Source organism: Salmo salar, chromosome 03, assembly GCF_965601325.2.
Source record: "Salmo salar chromosome 03, fSalSal1, whole genome shotgun sequence".
Taxonomy (NCBI): Eukaryota; Metazoa; Chordata; class Actinopteri; order Salmoniformes; family Salmonidae; genus Salmo; species Salmo salar.
In genome coordinates, this window is record NC_138293.1 from 66,510,978 (window position 1) to 66,532,500 (window position 21,523).

The following is a 21,523-nucleotide window of genomic DNA, read 5'->3' on the forward strand; positions in this document are numbered from 1 at the left end:
AGTGTAGGGTAGGGTAGTGGTAGTGGTGGTGTAGGTTAGTGGTAGGGGTAGTTACGGGTAGACATATTGGTGGTGTAGGGTGGTGTTAGTGGTGGTGGTGTAGTGACAGTGGCGGTGTGGGTTGACATAGTGGTGGTGTAGGGTAGTGGTAGTGGTGGTGGTAGTTGTTGTGTAGGGTAGTGGTAGAGGTGGTGGTAGTTGTGGTGTAGGGTAGTGGTAGTGGTGGTGTAGGGTAGTGGTGGGTGTAGTTGTGGTGGTGTAGGATAGTTGTGGTGGTGTAGACATATTGGTGGTGTTAGTAGTAGTGGTGGTGAAGAATAGTGATAGTGGCAGTGTGGGTAGTCATAGAGGTGGTGTAGGGTAGTGGTAGTGGTGGTGTTAGTGGAGGTGTAGGGTAGTGGTAGTGGTGGTGTAGGGTAGTGTAGGGTAGTGGTCGTGGTGGTGGTAGTGTAAGGTAGTGGTAGTGGTAGAGGTGGTGTAGGGTAGTGATAGTGGTGGTGTGGGTAGACATAGTGGTGGTGTAGGGTAGTGGTCGTGGTGGTGGTAGTGTAGGGTAGTGATCGTGGTGGTGTAGGGTAGTGGTAGTGGCAGTGTGGGTAGACATAGTGGTGGTGTAGTGTTAGTGGTGGTGGTAGTGTATTTTAGTGGTAGTGGGGGTGGTAGTGGTAGGGTAGTGGTAGTGTAGGGAAGTGGTGGTGTAGGGTAGTGGTGGTGTAGCGTAGTGTAGGGTAGTGGTAGTGGTGGTGTAGTGTAGTGGTGGTGTAGGGTAGTGGTGGTGGTAGTGTAGGGTAGGGTAGTTGTAGTGGTAGTGGTAGAGGTGGTGTAGTGTATTGATAGTGGTGGTGTGGGTAGACATAGTGGTGGTGTAGGGTAGTGGTAGTGTTGGTGTAGGGTAGTGGTAGTGTTGGTGTAGGGTAGTGGTCGTGGTGGTGTCGGGCAGTGGTCGTGGTAGTGGTAATGTAGGGTAGTGGTAGTGGTGGTGCAGGCTAGTGGTAGTGGTGGTGTAGGGTAGTGGTAGTGTAGGGTTGTTGTAGTGGTGGTGTAGGGTAGTGGTAGTGGTGGTGGTAGTAGTAGTGGTGGTGTAGGGTAGTGGTAGTGGTGGTGGTAGTGGTAGTGTAGGGTAGTGGTAGTGGTGGTTTGGGCTAGTGATTGTGGTGGTGTAGGATGGTGGTAGTGGTGGTTTGGGCTAGTGGTAGTGGTGGTGTGTTAGTGTTAGTGGTGGTGCTGGCTAGTGGTAGTAGTTGTGGTAGTGGTGGTGTTGGGTAGTGGTGGTGTAGGGTAGTGGGAGTGTTAGTGGTGGTGGTAGTACGGGCTAGTGGTAGTAGTAGTGGTAGTGGTGGTGTAGGGTAGTGGTAGTGGTAGAAGTAATGGTGGTGGTAGTGGTAGTGTAAGTTAGTGGTGGTGGTGGTGCGGGCTAGTGGTAGTGGTAGTGGTAGTGGTGGTGGTCGTGGTAGTGTAAGGTTGTGGTAGTGGTGGTGCGGACTAGTGGTAGTGGTAGTAGTAGTGGTGGTGGTAGTGGTAGTGGTAGTGTAGAGTAGTGGTGGTGCGGGCTAGTGGTAGTAGTAGTAGTAGTGGTGGTGGTAGTGTTGGTGTTGGGTAGTGGTAGTGGTTGTGCAGGGTAGTGGTAGTGGTAATGGTAGTGGTGGTGGTAGTGATTGTGTAGGGTAGTGGTAGCGGTTGTGTAGGGTACAGGTAGTGGTAGTGGTAGTGGTGGTGCGGGCTAGTGGTAGTGATGGTGAAGGGTAATGGTACTGGTAAAAGTGGTAGTACCTTGTTGGAGGCCATGTCACCGACGCTGCGGTGGGTCTGGATGGTCTCCAGCTGGTCCAGACACCAGTCTAACTCAGCCAGAGTCTCCCTGGCCATCTGCTGGTACGTCTCATCTACACACATACACAGGAGAGAAGAGGGTGGCATTAATGTGCTGTATGTATTATTATAACCGGTATGATCTCAGCATTGATATAATATAGTGTATCATAATATAATGGTCTGTGTAACGGTCATATTCTCTGCATCTGTTCTCTTGAACTGTATCAGCCAAATTGCTACATTTGTAATTTCTTAGAATTGTTCAGTTGAGACTCCAGATTGACACTTATTTATTCAAATCATCTGCAGAATTAAATGCAGCCTATTGGTATCCGTTATTGAGAAAGCCACAGGCCATGGTGCTGCAAATTCTCCTATTAATATCTGTGCATTTTTGGAAGCTTGAGTGCACACTACCAAAACACTGTGAGTTGTGTTGGAGAGTGTTCCCAATCAGTAGCGACTACAGGTCATTTTAGCAGGAAACCTACCAGAGAGTGTTGCCTGAGGAACAGTGGGTTGGCTTGTCACTGGTGACCTCCTGTGGACAAATAGATGATTACATCATCAGAGGAAATGATAAAGAGTGCTCTCTAGTGGACTCTAAGAACATTACAGTTGTATAGGGCATGCATAGTGTAGCGTAACAACATAACACAGGGAATAGATAAACAAACATATTTAACCTCATCTGTATTATGGACAATAAAATTCGTGAGGAATCATAAACTATTTGCATAGATCTGCATCGCAGTCCTTTGAAATATTGTTGTAGCCAATAATATTAAAAACAATGCCTCCTTTTAAGCGAGGCTCTCTCAGCTCTCAGCTGTCTCTTTCTCTACATGGAGGTTCAACTTGCAGTCTAGTGAGGGAGGATTCTGTTTGGAGCTGAGAGCATCATGCTCACTAATTATGGCTCTAGATAATTCCACGGTGCATTGTTACTGCTCATATTGACGTACTGCTAAAAAGCCTGCCAACTCATGTTCTGCCTGTTCCTTGCATTACAAAGGATGATATATTTAGCATTATTGACCACTTCTATCCTTGTGAGTAGTCAGTCAGTCAGTCAGTCAGGTAGTCAGCCAGTCAGGCAGTCTTTCAGGTAGTCAGTCAGTCAGTCAGGGACTTCCATTGGGGACATGATGATCTCAGCAGAATACGATAAAGACACAATGTGATGAGAGTATTGCCACATTATAGCCTACTGATATGACACAGTTCTGACAAAATAGAAGGAAGAAATGTGATATTTACTAAAACTACATATGAAGAGTTTCAATCAAAAACGCTCAATATCCATTTTCAGAAATGTTGGTAAATTAACTGTTATTGTTTAACGAAATTATGAAACAGATTGGTGTTTTTTCACTATCTAATCATGGCATTTGATTGTTCAATGACAGACATGTATTTGTTTAAATCTATTACTTGATCGTTTCATTTCAGAGACAAATAATAATGTATTTTTTTGCAAAATGCTATATATCCACCTCATTCTCAGAGAAACAAGGAGTATTGTTAGGTTTTACACAGTGAAATGTAACAAATAACTAAAAACATCTGAGAACAGTAATATTTTACACACACATGAAGGTACCCACAATTAATCATTCCTGATGAGAAAAACACAAATGTGAAAAATTGGTTGATATAGTGTTTTGGAAATAAACTCTTCATATTCCAGTGAAACTAAGGACTGCACAGTTACAATATAGACACAGTGGGAAGATATCATTCATGCTTCGATAGAGAAGAGAGATGTGACCACATTAAGAGGGGTTGAAAGGGTAACGTGGCTGACAGAATGCTACTGACTTGTTAGTGGGTGTCGTGACATTGGCGAGGATGGTGAAGTTGCTTCTTACAGTTCGTAGACTGGCCAACACCTGGGGGATGGACGGACGGTGGGTGGTGGGGGCGGTGGGGAGAGGGGCAGAGAGCGGAGCGAGACAAATTCACTACATACTCATTTTAGCCCCTTTCAAGTTCTTTACTGCATGTTCTATCTTTAGGCTGGCAGGGTGAAGTGTACGCTAGTTCATCAACAAACTGCAGAGCTGGTGCTTACCTGAGCAAAAGGGGTGACTATGAGATCTTCTGCATGCCTGTAGAAAGAGAGATAGAAAATGAACAAAGGAAGGAGATGACAGTAAAGTCAGCAGGATAGATGGAGAGTTATCGCTGAAGTGTAACCTCTATGACAGTTTACATTAACAGATACCGGATATATATGTGAACCAATGGTATCCATAGCACTATCTGAATCTAAACAAAATATTTTTGGTTCTGACCAAAAAGCATCTTTCTGAAATGGAAGCAGACCAAGACAAATTACACCGCTGTGAAGCGAAAAAGATTTTTACATTAGCATAATACTGCCATAATCATAATAATCATAAATGCCAAGTCGGTTGACTGTGATTGTATAGTGAGTAATGTATAGTGTTGCAGAAATCTGGAGTGTCAGTGAGGCTACTTTCAACTCAGAGTGGATTTAACCATGTGGATTAGCCAAGGTGGTTTTGATGGCATGTGATGAACACAGGAAGTGGAGAATGTAAGGGGGTACATACTCACCAAACCAGGGTTTAAATAGCACAATACTTTAGCTGGGCTTGATTGAGTTTGCCTGGCGCAATGGAACCAATGGAATAGTCTTATAAGTTCAAACCCCGCCCAGGTTTGATACTCACCCCTCACTGTTGATGGAGGAGTTGCGTGACATGGTCTTGGGGGACATGTCATAGTCAGAGTCTGATCGGTACAGGAAGGACTCCCTGCGCTCCCCGCGACTCCTGCACCCCTCTGTGGTAAAGGAGGGGTGCAGCCCCAGCACAGGACTCGCCTGCGAATCCATGGGGCTGCGGCCGGGCGACGGACCATTCTCTGAGTCAAAACTGAAAGACAAAGTGAGAGAGACAGGAAAGTTGTCTGGATCAATGCTTCATTAAAGGCATTTTCCTGTGTTTTATATATATTTACACACTAAGAGGTTGGAATAAATCTGTGAATTTGTAAAAACGATGATAATGCCCTTTTAGTGTAAGAGCTGTTTAAAAAGAGAGCCTGAAATTGCCTGTGTGAGGAGTCTGGATTCCCTGCTGATTCTCTCCTGATTCCGTGAAAGCTCCAACCGCGATTTTGGGAAAACCAGTGAATTTATTGAATGTTCCCGGAATTTTGCAACCATAGGTAGGAAGAAGTTTTGGCCTGCCTGGTGACATCACCAGACGGTAAATTAGGTAACAGACCAATAAGAAAGAGAGTTCCAAACCTCTCTGCCAATAACACCTAGTATTCCCCTCCCCACTCAGACCACTCCCGGACAGACAGTCCTAGCAAAATTCTTTCTTGAGAAATTGCTCTTTGCTAAAGGAGCTATTTTTTTAATCATTTTGACCATTTTAATTTAAAACAATCTCACTAAGTTACTTATTGTTACCCAGAAATGAATTGATATTGAGATATTTAAAACAATATATATGGAGGATTGGAAATGATGCAGACAATTACTTTGATGGAAGCTACAATTTATCTGCGATATGAAAGCTGATCCACCCCACCAAAAAATAAAATAAAATAAATGAGGTTCTGAAGGAGAGACAGACATGTATAAACAACAGTTCAGCCCAGGACATCTGATCTGCATATATACACAAGAGCACCATAGCAATCTAGCCTTACAGACAACCACATGACCCCAAACACAAGATTAGGAATAATCTCAAAGGGATCCAGTCAAACTGAAGCTTAGTGAGAGTTTAGCCAAAGTGTACACAGAAACATACTTCTTAGGTTTAGAGGGGATTTCTCTTTTTTGAACCATGAATGTTTCTACAGCTTCATCAAAAATGAAAAGCACATCATGGAGGGAGACATTGTGAAGCCACACACATGCGCAAGCACACACACACACACACACACACACACACACACACACACACACACACACACACACACACACACATCACAGGGCCTATTAACTGTGCATGGCTACTTGAACACCATGAATACCTGAGAGGAAGGTGGGAGTGAGACGCCCGTCTGCGCTCTATACTGCGGTTGAGCTTCATACGGCGGAAAAACACGGAATTCCCGTGTCCCCGAGTGTGGTCGTGATCAGGGGACACAGGTGAGTTAGCGGAGGTGACATAGGGAGAGGTGGGGGTCAGGCTGGGCGTGGTCAACCCCTCGGGGGTCTCCCACAGATTCATCTGTCGTGTTAGTTTCCTCTGACTCATCTCTGGAAGCTCTGGGCACGACGGAGAGGACTGACGGAAGAAACCACCATCCCTCCCTCCCTCTTCTTCTCTCTCTCTCTGTCCCTCCAGAAAAAACTCTGTCTATCAAACTTTGTCTGCCACTGCCAACACTTCAACCTTCCAATCGGTCTGTCAGTCACTCTCCCTCCTACGCTCCCCCCCCCCCCCCCCCGCCTTGTTCCACGGTTCAGTAGCACAGCTCACATCCCAGACAAAGAGAGTTCTCCTGCACACACCAGCACAAAATCCTGCCAGTCAGAAAGCCTTTGATAACAGACCCTAATCCTATAGTTTAATTCCTGGTCCCAATCGTCAGAGTCCACGTTCAGTTGAAGTCTTCAAGCTTTGATCCTGAAGCCTTGTATTACTGCTGCGTTGGCTCACTTCCTGTGTTCACCTCCACACCACTTTGTTCCCTGTTTCTCAGCAGTTTGTTCTTCCTGTGTAGGTTTGTTTTTGTTTATTCTGTCACTGAAGGGCGGCGGTGCAGCTGTAACCCACAGCCTCTCTCTCAGCTATCAGCTATCTGAACAGGGCCACTCTCAGGAGAGGGCTTCTGATATTTCACTAGCTCAGCTCTCACTCCCTATCGCTCTGTCTGAGTCCATATACTTATCCTGTGTGTCCTCCTCCTGCCACGCTGTCCTTGTCCTCCACGACCAGGCCCCTCAGGGACACTGTGGCTGCCACTCTGCCCGGGCGTCTGCCCGATGTCTCACTCACACCCACACCACCTGGAGGACATACCGACGCTGGCCGGTCCGCTGCTCCGTTTCCTAATCTTTCTCTCTTCTTTTCTTCGCTTTCTCTGCCTGTTTTTTCTCCTTTACTTTCTTCACCTCCCCCTGCTTCAAGCGTGTGCTCTCTTTCTCTCTCCTTATCTCACTGCTCACAGTTTCTCTAGCAGCAACAGACCACCGGCAGTATCGAGAGAGAGAGAGAGAGAGAGAGAGAGAGAGACAAAGTGGATGAGGATGGAGAAAGGAGTCGAGGAGAAAAAGGAGGGAATGGCAGAGGAGAAGAGAAGGAGGAGTGACTCATGGCCTGTGGAAATGTTTACAAGAGCATGCATGATTTGTTTCCAAAACATTCTTTTTAAACATCAACAGCCAAGCCAACAGCCAAGCTTCTTGACCTTTGCAGTCCACAGAAAGACATAGGCCTACTGACCAAGAACAGAGCTACTACACAAACACACCCCTACTCCAAGAAAATCATTTTAAAATGTACTGTATCTGCATACACATCAGAGTGTGTGTGTGTTGTTTCTGACAAAAAGAAGAGAGACAAGAGAAGAGTTTATCTGCATGTATGCAGGAACGCTTGTGTATGTGCATGTGTACAACAGTGAGTTTGTGTGTATGTGTTTGTTTTATATGCTAATGTGAATCTTGTGTCATCCGTTTCTTTGTTTTTGCAGCAGCAGCAGCAGAGGTAACGGTGCATGAATTCTACATACCACTAGGCTGACTAGACAAGGCAGATAGCGGCACAAAGACTATCCACAGAGTAGAACACTATAGAGATGAGATGCCTTGTCAACCACCCATTTCCCCCTGCTCTCTCTCTCCCTCTCCCTCTCCCTCTCTCTCTCCTCCCACACTGTCACTGTCTGCTGTTTTTCAAGACCCTTCCTTTCCTTTTCTGCCTCTATCTCTGTCATTTGTCTCTCTTCCAGTGACTCAGAATAATGAAGGAAAAAGAAGAAGGCACCAGCAGGATGGTAGAGGGGAGCTCAGCTCCCATTTGTTTGTGGGGCACAAGGGACCCGCCTGAGCATAGCCCTCTTAAGTCACTCACGAACAGTCCTTTATGAAACATGGGCTATGGGAACATTGCTCTGATCTGACATCTCTGACTGCTGAAGGATTCCTACTCATTGTGATGAATGCAATTAAAAGCTGCACGGGGTCGATGCTTGTAAAAAGTCAATAATCATATTATCAATTATTAAGTAATAAAACTGGACACAACATTTCACAGTTTGGACATACCTACTCATTCAAGGATTTTTCTTTATTTAAATTTTTTTCTACATTGTAGAATAATAGTGAAGACATCAGAATTATGAAATAACACATATGGAATCATGTAGTAAACAAAAAAGTGTTTAACAAATTAAAATATGTTTTAGATTTTAGATTCTTTAAAGTAGCCACCCTTTGCCTTGATGACAGCTTTGCACACTCTTGGCATTCTCTCAACCAGCTTCATCTGGAATGCTTTTCCAACAGTCTTGAAGGAGTTCCCATATATGCTGAGCACTTGTTGGCTGCTTTTCCTTCACTCTGCGGTCCAACTCATCCCAAACCATCTCAATTGGGTCGAGGTCAGGTGATTGTGGAGGCCAGGTCATCTGATGCAGAACTCCATCACTCTCCTTCTTGGTCAAATAGCCCTTACACAGCCTGGAGGTGTGTTTTGGGTCATTGTCCTGTTGAAAATCAAATGATAGTCCCCCTAAGCGCAAACCAGATGGGATGGTGTATTGCTGCAGAATGCTGTGGTAGCCATGCTGGTTAACTGTGCCTTGAATTCTAAATGATTCCCCCACAGTGTCACCAGCAAAGCACCCCCACACCATCACTCCTCCTCCATGCTTCATGGTGGGAACCACACATGTGGAGATCATCCATTCACTTACTCGTCTCACAAAGACACGGCGGTTGGAACGAAAAATCTCAAATTTGGACTCATCAGACAAATTTCCAGTCTAATGTCCATTGCTCGTCTTTCTTGGCCCAAGCAAGTCTCTTGTTATTATTGGTGTCCTTTAGTAGTGGTTTCTTTGCAGCAATTCGACCATGAAGGCGTGATTCACGCAGTCTCCTCTGAACAGTTGATGTTGAGATGTGTCTCTTACTTGAACTCTGTGAAGCATTTATTTGGGCTGCAATCTGAGGCTGGTAACTCTACTGAATTTATCCTCAGCAGTAGAGGTACCTCCGGGTCTTCCTTTCCTGTGGCGGTCCACATGAGAGCTAGTTTCATCATAGCGCTTGATGGTTTTTGCTACTCCACAATTGTATGTATTGACTGACCTTCATGTCTTTAAGTAATGATGTACTGTCATTTCTCTTTGCTTATTTGAGCTGTTAATATGGATTTGGTCTTTTACCAAATAGGGCTATCTTCTGTATAGCACCCCTACCTTGTCGCAACACAACTGATTGGCTCAAACACATTAAGAAGGAAAGAAATTCCACAAATGAACTTTTAACAAGGCACACCTGTTAATTGAAATGCATTCCAGGTGACTACCTCATGAAGCTGGTTGAGATAATGCCAAGAGTGTGCAAAGCTGTCATCAAGGCAAAGGATGGCTACTTTGAAGAATCTCAAATCTCAATCATATTTTGATTTGTTCCTAACACTTTTTTGGTTACTATATGATTCCATATGTGTTATTTCATAGTTTTTATGTCTTCACTATTGCTCTACAATTTACAAAATAGCAAAAATAAAGAAAAACCCTTGACTGAGTAGATGTGTCCAAACGTTTGACTGGTACTGTACATGTATTTAAAAAAATGTTTTATTAGTTACACTATTTTGATATTGGATTACTGCCCTGTTGGGTAGAGCATGCAAGTTAAGCATTTCACTGTACTTGTGCATGTGACAATAAAACTTGAACTTGATTCCAAGATGGGATGACTGTGGACAGCTACTTCTCTTTCATTATGTGATAACAGAACCCCTGGAGAGGAGGACTGTGGACAATGACATGATGATCAGAGGTCTCACAGGAAAAGGGATGTGTGCCAGCTGGGCGACTCCTTCCTTTGTAAGATAACAACCCTCACAGCTCAATGAGGAGAGAGAGTGAAAGAGGAGCTGGCTAATTAAAACAGCAGTTTATCATGTAGCTCACCCGTGTTTTTCTACTTATTCCAGTGGCTAGGAGACGTAGCATAGCGTCAACACATCTCACACTAGACACAAGCACAGTAATGGACACAGCAACAAGATGGCAGTTACTGCCAGTTCAAATTGCATGACTATTGGATATGTTTTCATTGCCATGGGAAACCTATAAACCACCTTCATCGCTTGAGCAAATACTATAAAATGCTCAGCTCAATGGTATAATGGCTGAGTAGGGACCTTTGTACTGGCAGGTGCTGTAAGCGGCTTGTCTTATTGAATTGCTAAATCAAGATGATGTTCTATCTAGGCTTTTCTTGCAATGAATGTTGCAGTATATGCTGCTCCTTAACACTATGAGTATCTAAACCATTTTCCCTGCTCTGCAGCCATACTCCTAACCCTCCTCTCTATGCAACACATTTCTATAACAAAGAGAGAGAATTTGATTATATTCCATTAATAACGCAGCGTTGAAAGGCTTTGAAGCCTGAGTCAATGTGCGGATTAGTTTAATTAAACCTGAGAGTCTTTAAGGGACAAGAAAGATTTACATTCTCACTCCTTCCAATGAACCCCCCCCCTCCCATTGATTATATATTAACAACACACTAGGAGCTCTCTCTCTCTCTCTCTCTCTCTCTCTCTCTCTCTCTCTCTCTCTCTCTCTCTCTCTCTCTCTCTCTCTCTCTCTCTCTCTCTCTCTCTCTCTCTCTCTCTCTCTCTCTCTCTCTCTCTCTCTCTCTCTCTCTCTCTCTCTCTCTCTCTCTCTCTCTCTCTCTCTCTCTCTCTCTCTCTCTCTCTCTCTCTCTCTCTCTCTCTCTCTAGGAACGGATGGAGGAGAGCTGGAGCCTTCATTTATTAAAGTCACTTTCCAAAATCGATCCCTCTCATTCTTATCCTCTCTCTCCACAAGTTAATGATTAACCTTCCTCAACCCCTCCATCCCTCCATCCCTCCCTCGTGCCTCCTCCCCCCGCTGCCCAGGCCTACCCTCAGCCTGAATGGGGGATGAGAGTGATTTCCTGCCTCCGCTTCCTTTTCTGCCAAGCACAGATGCTAATTTCCACGTGCTATGTCAATCTCTCTCTGTGCATTGCCTCACCCAGGCATTTAGCACCTGCCTGATTGCTACATGCGTGGGGGGAGAGTGGAGGGAGGGAGTGAGGGGAAAGGAAGGGAGGGGCTACTTTTAAGGCCCCATCGTACAAACACAACTGTATTTATTGCTACGGTTGAATCCCGAACTGAATGTTGAATCAGCAACTGATGAGGCAGGGTAATAGGGCTTTTATTACAGAGCAGCTATCACTCTTTGTTGCAGCAGAGCAGGGGCATGTGTTCATATCAGGCTAGAACGCCCATCACCGACTCAACTCAAAGCACATTTCAAATGAGATGGCCAAGCCAACAACAACACACCCTCTCCTCTCACCACTTCTACCTGCCCCAGCATGCCCTCTGTTTCACGCCAGTTCACGGTGCCATGACACAGACCTGCCTGCTCTGGCTGTGTTTTAAAGGCCAACACTTACACAGCTGCCCTGCACAACTGCCTGAGCTCTGAGCCCTCTGAGGAGAGGAGAGTGCTGGCCTGGCTGGAGCCTGGCGCTGCGCCACCCTTGGATCAGGGAGGGCATCTGGCAGTCCCAGCCTCATACAGGGCAGAGGGACACCGCAATGCAAGCAGGGGGATCGGAGGTAGAGGAGAGGGGGAGATAAAAAGAGGGATAGAGAGAGAGAAAGAGAGAGAGAAAGAGAGAGAGGACAAGAGAGAAAGAGGGAGCTAAAGAGAGTAGTTAAAGAGGAAGATAGAGGGGATTCTCTCTACAGAGTGACAGGCTGGTCAGCTGGTCATCCCAGCGATGCCCTGACCGGCCGGCCGGCTCCATCTGAGACAGAGAGAGAGAGAGAACAGAGGGAGAGAGTTCCGCCGTCCACTGTGCTGCATGCGGTCGGTCAGATAACAGCCAGAGGATTACAGAGCCATAATCCTGCCCACAGGATCAGCGACACCATCCAGAGGGGCCTGACTCAGAGCCATGTACTGGAGCCATGTAGAGTTTTAGCAGGGCAGCAGGCAGGAACTCACCTTAAGGATGACATACTGTAGTAGCTACAATTGATTCCACAGACAATCACTCGGCCGACTGACCCCCGGTGGATAGTGGTGTCTTTCATTCAATCCAGAGATGCGCTCTAGTGGATATTCAGTATCCTCCATCAAATGTAGTGTGAAGCCACAGGCTCATTTCAGTGTGAAGGAATGATGGATTCAAATACTATTCTAAATCTTTCAAATACTTTAAGCGTTTGCTTTAGCCAGCCTGAAGTGCCAGATGGGCGGGGTATGCAGCCTTTGCGACTATTCTATTAGTTCCATGGCACCAGGCAAGTTCAATCCAACCCAGCTAAAGCATTTCATATAATTACAATAGTACTTAAAGCACCTGACAGCACTCAGAATGTATAATGCATTGTACAAATCCAGTGGTTGTAAATTGAACGGATCCCAAAACACTGTATTACACAAGCACACCGCTCCCAGCCCCATGCTGTTCCTCCTTCTGTTTAGTTGTGTCTCTGGTCCCGTGTGGTTTGTCCAGAACATCTGTATTCTCCCCCAAGCCACCAATCCCACCGCATTAGCATCACTACATCAGTTACTCCAACTCTCTGAGGAACTTTGTCTAGGTAGAGAATAAATCGACAGTCATTTTTCTGTTTATCCTCCATCGTTAACTCTACCATGCCTAAACTCCAGCCTGTCTAGGTCCTTGTCTGCACGTCGCTGTGAAATATGCTTCCTTTTCACAAAACTTTGTCACAGTCTAATGAAATGACCATCGCATCATCAATTATGTTGACTGTTCCTCTTGTAATGGTAGACGATGTCTCAACTGTTACAGCGCCTTCGAAGTATTAACACCGCTTTACTTTTTCCACATTGTGTTGTGTTACAGCCTGAATTTACATTTTATGTCACTACACACAATATCCCATAATGTCAGTGGAATTTTTTTGGGGGCGGGGACAACTGAATAGAAAATGAAAAGCTGAAATGTCTAGAGTCAATAAGTATTCAACCATTTTGTTATGGCAAGCCTAAATAAGTTCAGGAGTACAAATGTGCTTAACAAGTCACATATTATGTTGCATGGACTCATTCTGTGTTCAATAATTGTGGTTAACATTTTTTTTATGACTACCCCATCTCTTTACCCCAAACATTTACAGAGTTTAATGGTTGTGATATGAGAAAACTGAGGATGGATCAACAACATTGTAGTTACTCCACAATACTAAAAGTGAAAAGAAAGAAGCCTGTACAGAATAACAAATATTCCAAAACATGCATCCTGTTTGCAACAAGGCACTTAAGTAATACTGCAAAAAATTGGAAAAGAAATGCATTTTTTGTCCTTAATACAAAGTGTTAAGTTTGGGGCAACTCCAACACAACACTTCACTGAGTACCACTCTTAATATTTTCAAGTATGGTGGTGGCTGCATCATGTTATGGGTATGCTTGTCACCAGCAAGGGAGTTTTGTTGGATAAAAATAAATGTAATACAGCTAAGCACAGGCAAAATTCTATAGGAAAACCTGTTTCAGTCTGCTTTCCAACAGACACTGGGAGACTAATTGATCTTTCAGCAGTACAAGAACCTAAATCACAAGGCCAGATCTACACTGGAGTTACTTACTAAGAAGACTGTGAATGTTCCTGAGTGGCCAAGTTACAGTTCAGACTAAAATCTGCTTGATAATCTATGGCAAGACTTGAAAATTGCTGTTTAGCAATGATCAACAAACAACTTGACAAAGCTTGCAAAATTATACCAAAAAAAGTACAATCCAGCTCTTAGTGACTTACCCAAAAAGACTCACAGTTGTAATCGCTGCCAAAAGTGTTTCTAACATGTATTGACTCAGGGGGTTGAATACTTATCTTAATCAAGACATATTAGTGTTTTATTTTTCATTCTTTTATCATTCTTTTTTTCATTTTTTCTTCCACTTTGACATTAGAGTATTTTGTGTAGATTGATGACAAAAATCAATTTTAATTCCAATTTGTAACACAACAAAATGTGGAAAAAGTCAAGGGGTGTGAATCCTTTCTGAACTGTGAGTGTGTTGGAGTAACCAATGTTAGAAACCATCTGTGAAAACAGGCAGCTACTGCATGTATAAATGACTCACCTACGTTCATTCGTCAATGGATGATGAATATGCATGTACACTCAACCAGCCCCATGACATCAGTTGTGCCAATATAATGACTATGGTGTGAAGCAACTATAAAGCACATTTGAACCTGCAACCATTGAATTGAATAATAAATGTACATCAGCAGCACTGCAGTCTTTCTGTGTTGCTGATCAGTGTTGGACCGTGTGTTTTTGTGCATGTATGTGTGTGTGTTGGGTATATGTGTGTGTGTACAATGCCGTCACAACAAAGCCAATTTAAAAGTGAGATGTACACTAATACGGCAATCTTAGCAATCGTATAGTTAAACATATTTCATACCATGAAGATGGATTCTAGGGTGCTAAGCTGATATTACAGATAATTACTGATATAATGTGACATAATAAGAAGCACCGGATAAGAAGCTGTAGGAGGATGATATTGATGGTTCCGCTCTCTATTTGCTCTTAGAGGAATACAAATTGCGGAACAAGTCAAAAGTGTATAAACATCTCTTCCTTACATCAAGATGTTGGTATTGCTTAGCAGTACAGTAGACCTATATTAATTAAACAGGTATAGCCAAACAATATCATTTTACAAATAGTCATAACTAAACCAGTAATAGCAGAACAATAGTGAGAACACAGTGATTATCCTTGATCGAGGTAAACTAGTCATCAGAGAAGGTAACACTGGATAATCTGGTGGATTAATGTCCCTTTAAACTGCCTGGGAGCCACTCACACTGCCCTCTCACAGGTTGAGAGAGAGAGGAGAGAGGAGAGAGAGAGAGGGAGAGAGGAGAGAGAGAGAGAGTGAGAGAGAGGAGAGAGAAAGAGAGAGAGAGGAGAGGTGGGGATTGGCTGGTGTGGTAAGTGGGCCTCACGTGTCTGTCATTCTTATCACTGTTTTAATTAGTGTATTTTCAATCTTTTAAGGTTTTTCTCCCTTTTTAGAAAAAAAAACAACAACTCATTTTAGACTTCAAATGTTTCCTAAATTGGACCAACATCAGAGCTTGTTGTTTTGAGCAGCAGGTGTCCTACTTCAACCAATAATAATGTTGTCCCTACACCTGTCCATGGTCAGGACCAATCCCTCACCTCTGTTGGACAAGGTTAAGAAGCTCTAAAAGTCTGAATTCCTCAAGTGTTATTTTGGCATCGTCTTCCTGTCTGAAAGAAGATGCAAATATAGTTTTTAGGGCTTGCTGTATATTTTGGCTTTGAAGAAACTGCCGGTGGTTTATATGCCGCAGCTGGTGAATCTACCATTTCCTTTATCTGTGTTCTTGGTAAAACTTCTACATCTGTTTCCACAATCTCTCTTTAACATTTGACTCCTTCTCTACCACCATCCTATCCCTCAAGCTCCCTCTTCCTCTTTCTCCTCCGTCTACCTTGTCTGCCATACAACCACACCTCTTTCACTATCATCATACTGTCCAGATTTCTCCTTGCTGCGATTGATGGATGACCTTTTAATAGAGTTCAGCTGTGCGCTACATTCATGTAGATAGACATCATATTTCTGGTTATCTGTAATGAGAAGGGGATGAAGGAGACAGATAGCTTATGCTGGCTGGCCCGTGCTTAATGCCTGGCTGGCTGACTGGTAGGCTGGCTGAGAGCAGATCAGACTGGAACCAGGGAGCAGAGAGCACTGGTAATTGATGTTGAAATGAAGGGATGATGAGAGGCGATTTGCTCATGAGACCTGAGGTATGGTCGGAGGAGCTCCAGTTCAACTAGAGACTCCAGAAGTGTAGTAACACCCAGGCAGGCAGGCGGGCAGGCAGGCGGGCAGGCGGGCAGGCGGGCAGGCGGGCAGGCAGGCGGACGGGCAGGCGGGCAGGCAGGCGGCGGGCGGGCGGGCAGGCAGGTGGGCGGGCAGGCAGGCGGGCGGGCAGGCGGGCAGGCAGGCAGGCGGGCAGGCGGGCGGGCAGGCGGGCAGGCGGGCAGGCAGGCAGGCAGGCGTAACACATAGAAGTGGGTGTGGACTGCATGGTGTTGTGAATGAGCACTATGTCCAAAACAGACTGGATGTCTCCCACACTACATGTCCCCAGACAGACTCACAATAGCATGGCTCAAAACACACAGGAACACATACGCTCAGCCAACATGGCTGTGAATCGAGGAACTTACTCTGCATGGCATTCATAGTTTATGATTTAACAATAACATGGCAAACGCCTTTACACTGAGGTATTTGTTACCTACCTCATACTAAAAATAGAATACAAAAAAAATAGAATCACTTTTCACAGAGGGAACTAGGTTGAACAAAGCCCAGTCCCAGCACTGACTGAATACAACACACACTGGGGGAAATGGGAGAGCCTGTCGACTGTTTCAACTCTGAGGTTGCAAATACAACATTCTGATGGCAGAATGCTATAGTGACAAATGCTTTACCCTCATGACAAACATCTTCAGAAGATGTGCCATGCCCAGAGGGCTGCAAAATGAGGACATTACACACACACATACATACACACACGCACACTCTTTCAAATGCATATAGAGCACACACACACGCATCAACACACTCACTGACACACAAACAGATTATCCAAACGCGAATGATCAATCCACAATCTTCCTCCACTCATGCAACCGCAGCAGCCGACACAGTCAATATCTTCCGTGCACACATTGAAAAGCAGAAAGGAAGCAGAAATAAAGCTCAACCAACACTGGAAGCTGAAGCTGGTTGGGTTTAATCTCATTACAGTTGGAGCCTTGGGCCTCCTGTCTCCTCTTCTCCTCTCCTCCGCCTATTTATAGCCCCCTCACAGAGAGGAGGGTGGGCCCTGACATAAACTATGCTCCACTGGCTGGGGCTGATGTGGCCGGAATACTGACGGGCAACACAACCAATCACAGCTGGCTTGAGGTTCGGCTTCCAGAAATCATTCATGACAGCTGGGCCACGGTCTCCAGCCACAGTCTCCTCCTCTCACCCTCTGTTTTCCTCTCACCCGGACCACGGTCTCCAGCCACAGTCTCCTCCTCTCACCCTCTGTTTTCCTCTCACCCGGACCACGGTCTCCAGCCACAGTCTCCTCCTCTCACCCTCTGTTTTCCTCTCACCCGGACCACGGTCTCCAGCCACAGTCTCCTCCTCTCACCCTCTGTTTTCCTCTCACCCGGGCCACGGTCTCCAGCCACAGTCTCCTCCTCTCACCCTCTGTTTTCCTCTCACCCGGGCCACGGTCTCCAGCCACAGTCTCCTCCTCTCACCCTCTGTTTTCCTCTCACCCGGACCACGGTCTCCAGCCACAGTCTCCTCCTCTCACCCTCTGTTTTCCTCTCACCCGGGCCACGGTCTCCAGCCACAGTCTCCTCCTCTCACCCCTGTTTTCCTCTCACCCGGGCCACGGTCTCCAGCCACAGTCTCCTCCTCTCACCCTCTGTTTTCCTCTCACCCGGGCCACGGTCTCCAGCCACAGTCTCCTCCTCTCACCCTCTGTTTTTCTCTCACCCGGGCCACGGTCTCCAGCCACAGTCTCCTCCTCTCACCCTCTGTTTTTCTCTCACCCGGGCCACGGTCTCCAGCCACAGTCTCCTCCTCTCACCCTCTGTTTTCCTCTCAGCTGGGCCACGGTCTCCATCCACAGTCTCCTCCTCTCACCCTCTGTTTTCCTCTCACCCGGGCCACAGTCTCCAGCCACAGTCTCCTCCTCTCACCCTCTGTTTTCCTCTACTCTCTAGTCTGCCTACGCCCCCTCTCCCTGGAGTCTCCTGTCCTCATCCCACCTGCCCTCCACAAAAGGCTGGGCTCCAGTATCACCTTGGTTGACAGCAAACAGGGTCTAAACACACAAGGACATGTCCCTTCATCTCCTGAATAAAACTCTCAGGAGCAGAACCAGAGGAAGAAGGGGTGTGTGTGTGAGAGAGAGAGAGCGTGCACATGGTGTTAACGTCACCCTCAAAGACACCTCATTAGGCTGTTACTGTAGGTTATGTTACTCAGCATGGCCAGAATAACACTGGAATATACTGTAGACTCCCCACCCTGACAGTTTTCACAGTGAGTGTATGTGCATAAACTACATAAATCTCCAGCGTATTTGCATATGTGTGAGTCTGTGTATGAGAGATGGGGGCAAGAGATATTTATGTAGTAGGATGGAGCTGAGAATGGACTGATAAAGGTCAAGTGACAGAAAGAGAGAGAGAGAGAGAGAGAGAGAGAGAGAGTCAAGGCCAGGACGGCTCATCACTGTTGTTAATTAATTTGCCTGTGTCTGAGTAAAACCCAGCCTCTGACCTCCCTCCTCGAATCCCATTCCGGCTTTGTGCTAATGACCTGCACTGACCGCCACTCACAGTGCACTGCAGCATATAGTGCTGCTGCTGCATATGGCCGCAGCCCAAGAAACAGTCATAGTATTTTAAAGAGGATCCGGCTCTGAGACTGACAAGTCTAGTAACCACCGGGAATACCATGTCCATTCCGCAGGGACCTTTTGACCAGCTAATAGCCTGGATGTTGGTGAGCAGGATTTTTTAGATTTTAGTCATTTAGCATACGCTCTTATCCAGAGGGATTTAGAGTAGTGAGTGCATACATGTTCATACTTTTTTCTGGATAAGTTTCTAAAAGCTTTACACACCTGGATTGTGCAACATTTGCCCATTATTCTTTTCAAAATTCTTCAAGCTCTGTCAAATTGGTTGTTGATCATTGCTAGACAACCATTTTCAGGTCTTGCCATAGATTTTCAAGTAGATTTAAGAGAAAACTGTAACTCGGCCACTCAGGAACATTCAGTGTCTTCTTGGTCCGTGTAGATTTGGCTTTGTGTTTTAGCTTATTGTCCTGAATTCATCTCCCAGTGTCTGGTGGAAAGCAGACTGAACCAGGTTATAATCTAGGACGTTCCTTGTGCTCCATTCCGTTTCTTTTTTATCCTGAAAAACTCCCCAGTCCTTAACAATTACAAGCATAACATGATGCAGCCACGGCTATGCTTGAAAATATGGTGATTGGTACTAAGTAATGTGTTGTATTGGATTAGCCCCAAACATAACACTTTATATTCAGGACAAAAACTTAATTTCTTTGCCACATTTTTTGCAGTATTACTTTAGTGCCTTGTTGCAAAGAGGGTGGTGTTTTGGAATTTTTTTATTCTGCTTCCTTTTTTTAATTAGGTTGGTATTGTGGAGTAAATACAAAGTTGTTGACCCATTCTCAGTTTTCTCCTATTTCTCCTGTTTTAAAGTCACCACTGGCCTCATGGTGAAATCCCTGAGTGATTTCATTCCTCACCGGCACACAGTAAGGAAGGATACCTGTATCTTTGTAGTGATTGGGTGTATTGATACACCATCCAAAGTGTAATTAATGCTCAAAAGGATATTTAATGTCTGTATTATTTATTTTTTTTACCAATCTACCAATAGGTGCTCTTCTTTGTGAGGCATCGGAAAACCTCCCTGGTCTTTGTGGTTGAATCTGTGTTTGAAATTCACTGAAGGACCTTACAGATAATTGTATGTGTGGGGTACAGAGATGAGGTAGTTTTAAAAAAATCATGTTAAACACTATTATTGCACACAGAGTGAGTCCATGCAACTTATTATGTGACTTGTTAAGCACATTTTTACTCCTGAACTTATTTTGGCTTGCCATATCAAAGGGGTTGAATACTTATTGACTCAAGACATCTCAACTTTTCATTAATTTGTAAAAAAAAATATTGAAAAACATATTTCCACTTTGACATTATCGGGTATTGTGTGTTGGCCAGTGACAAAATAAATCTCAATTGAATCCATTTTTAATTCAGGCTCTAACACAACTAAATGTTGAAAAAATCAAGGGGTGTGAATACTTTCTGAAGGCACAGTACACAGAACAGATAGACAGGACACTGTGACAAAACCAGCTGTGTTCACACTTTGATCTAACAGAGGTCAGGAACTGTATAAGTGAATCCTCTCTCCTGAGGCTGAGGGAGAGACCAAGCAGAATAGCGGTGTGCATTACCAAGTTCCACTGTACACCTAACAGTGGGCAGTATGGCTATACATCAAGGCTTCTCATACATTATGTAGAAACCTTGAGTGTTTTCAATAACCTTGTCTTGGAAAGATGCTGCTCTATATTCCAAAGCCATACATTGCTGTTTGTGCTTGGATGCCTTTTGCGGTAGGATTTCTCAGAATCATGCCTATGCTTTAGCAATAGCAATGATTTGTTTTGCTTGCTACAGAGAATGGATGTAGGATCTTAATTTGATCAGAGAAACAAACGCTAACTTGTAGCGTATTCAAGTTTTTAAAAGGCTTCTAAAGTTTGTAATTTACACTTTAAAATGTAAGACTTGATTTGCCCTGATGAAAAATGTATCGACCCCTACAAAAAATGTCTAATAATTATAATCCACATAATAATTCACATTTCCTGTTGGTGCAGAATTATTTTCCTTCTGTAGCAAACTGGCTCAAATTAAGATCCTACATCTGTAGATGCTGCACTCATATATGCGTGCACATCCACCCACACAAACACTTACACACACACCAAACCCACAGACAGTCATCGACACTCAAAGTTGAAATATGAAGAAAAAAAGTATAATCAAATTCATGAAGCATTTCAAGCCAGTCGGTGTGTTTCTACGTCAAACATGATTAATTTAAAAATACTAATATCTGCAAAAATCTTAAGTTTAGTCACATCTATCTATAAATACCATAGCAAGAAGCACACTTTAACATTTCCTGGTGCCATCAACTAAATATATATTTGTGAACAAAATGCTATTTGTCTGGCGGTTATGTAAAGATGGTGAGTCAGAAACAGTTGCTTCCAGTTCAATTCCCATACAACCACAGCAGAGCAGAGCCAAGCAAGACAATTCCCATACAACCACAGCAGAGCAGAGACAAGCAAGACAATTCCCATACAACCACAGCAGAGCAGAGCCAAGCAAGACAATTCCCATACAACCACAGCAGAGCAGAGCCAAGCAAGACAATTCCCATACAACCACAGCAGAGCAGAGCCAAGCAAGACAATTCCCATACAACCACAGCAGAGCAGAGCCAAGCAAGACAATTCCCATACAACCACAGCAGAGCAGAGACAAGCAAGACAATTCCCATACAACCACAGCAGAGCAGAGCCAAGCAAGACAATTCCCATACAACCACAGCAGAGCAGAGCCAAGCAAGACAATTCCCATACAACCACAGCAGAGCAGAGACAAGCAAGACAATTCCCATACAACCACAGCAGAGCAGAGCCAAGCAAGACAATTCCCATACAACCACAGCAGAGCAGAGCCAAGCAAGACAATTCCCATACAACCACAGCAGAGCAGAGCCAAGCAAAAGACAATTCCCATACAACCACA

At 44.7% G+C, this 21,523-nt stretch overlaps 1 protein-coding gene across 1 annotated transcript in view; it reads right to left on the reverse strand.

The window, feature by feature from the left end:
* The window catches only part of LOC106601141 (3',5'-cyclic-AMP phosphodiesterase 4C), a 29,881-nt gene extending 25,153 nt beyond the window's left edge, over window positions 1-4,728 (reverse strand). The window contains exons 1-5 of the mRNA XM_045715116.2: window positions 4,512-4,728; window positions 3,887-3,923; window positions 3,634-3,704; window positions 2,304-2,353; window positions 1,771-1,883 (exon numbers count right to left, since the gene is read on the reverse strand). Coding sequence (XP_045571072.2) covers window positions 1,771-1,883; window positions 2,304-2,353; window positions 3,634-3,704; window positions 3,887-3,923; window positions 4,512-4,675 — 435 coding nt within the window. The 5' untranslated portion in view covers window positions 4,676-4,728. The remainder of the gene's footprint in view (window positions 1-1,770; window positions 1,884-2,303; window positions 2,354-3,633; window positions 3,705-3,886; window positions 3,924-4,511) is intronic.
* Window positions 4,729-21,523: the final 16,795 nt, after the last annotated feature.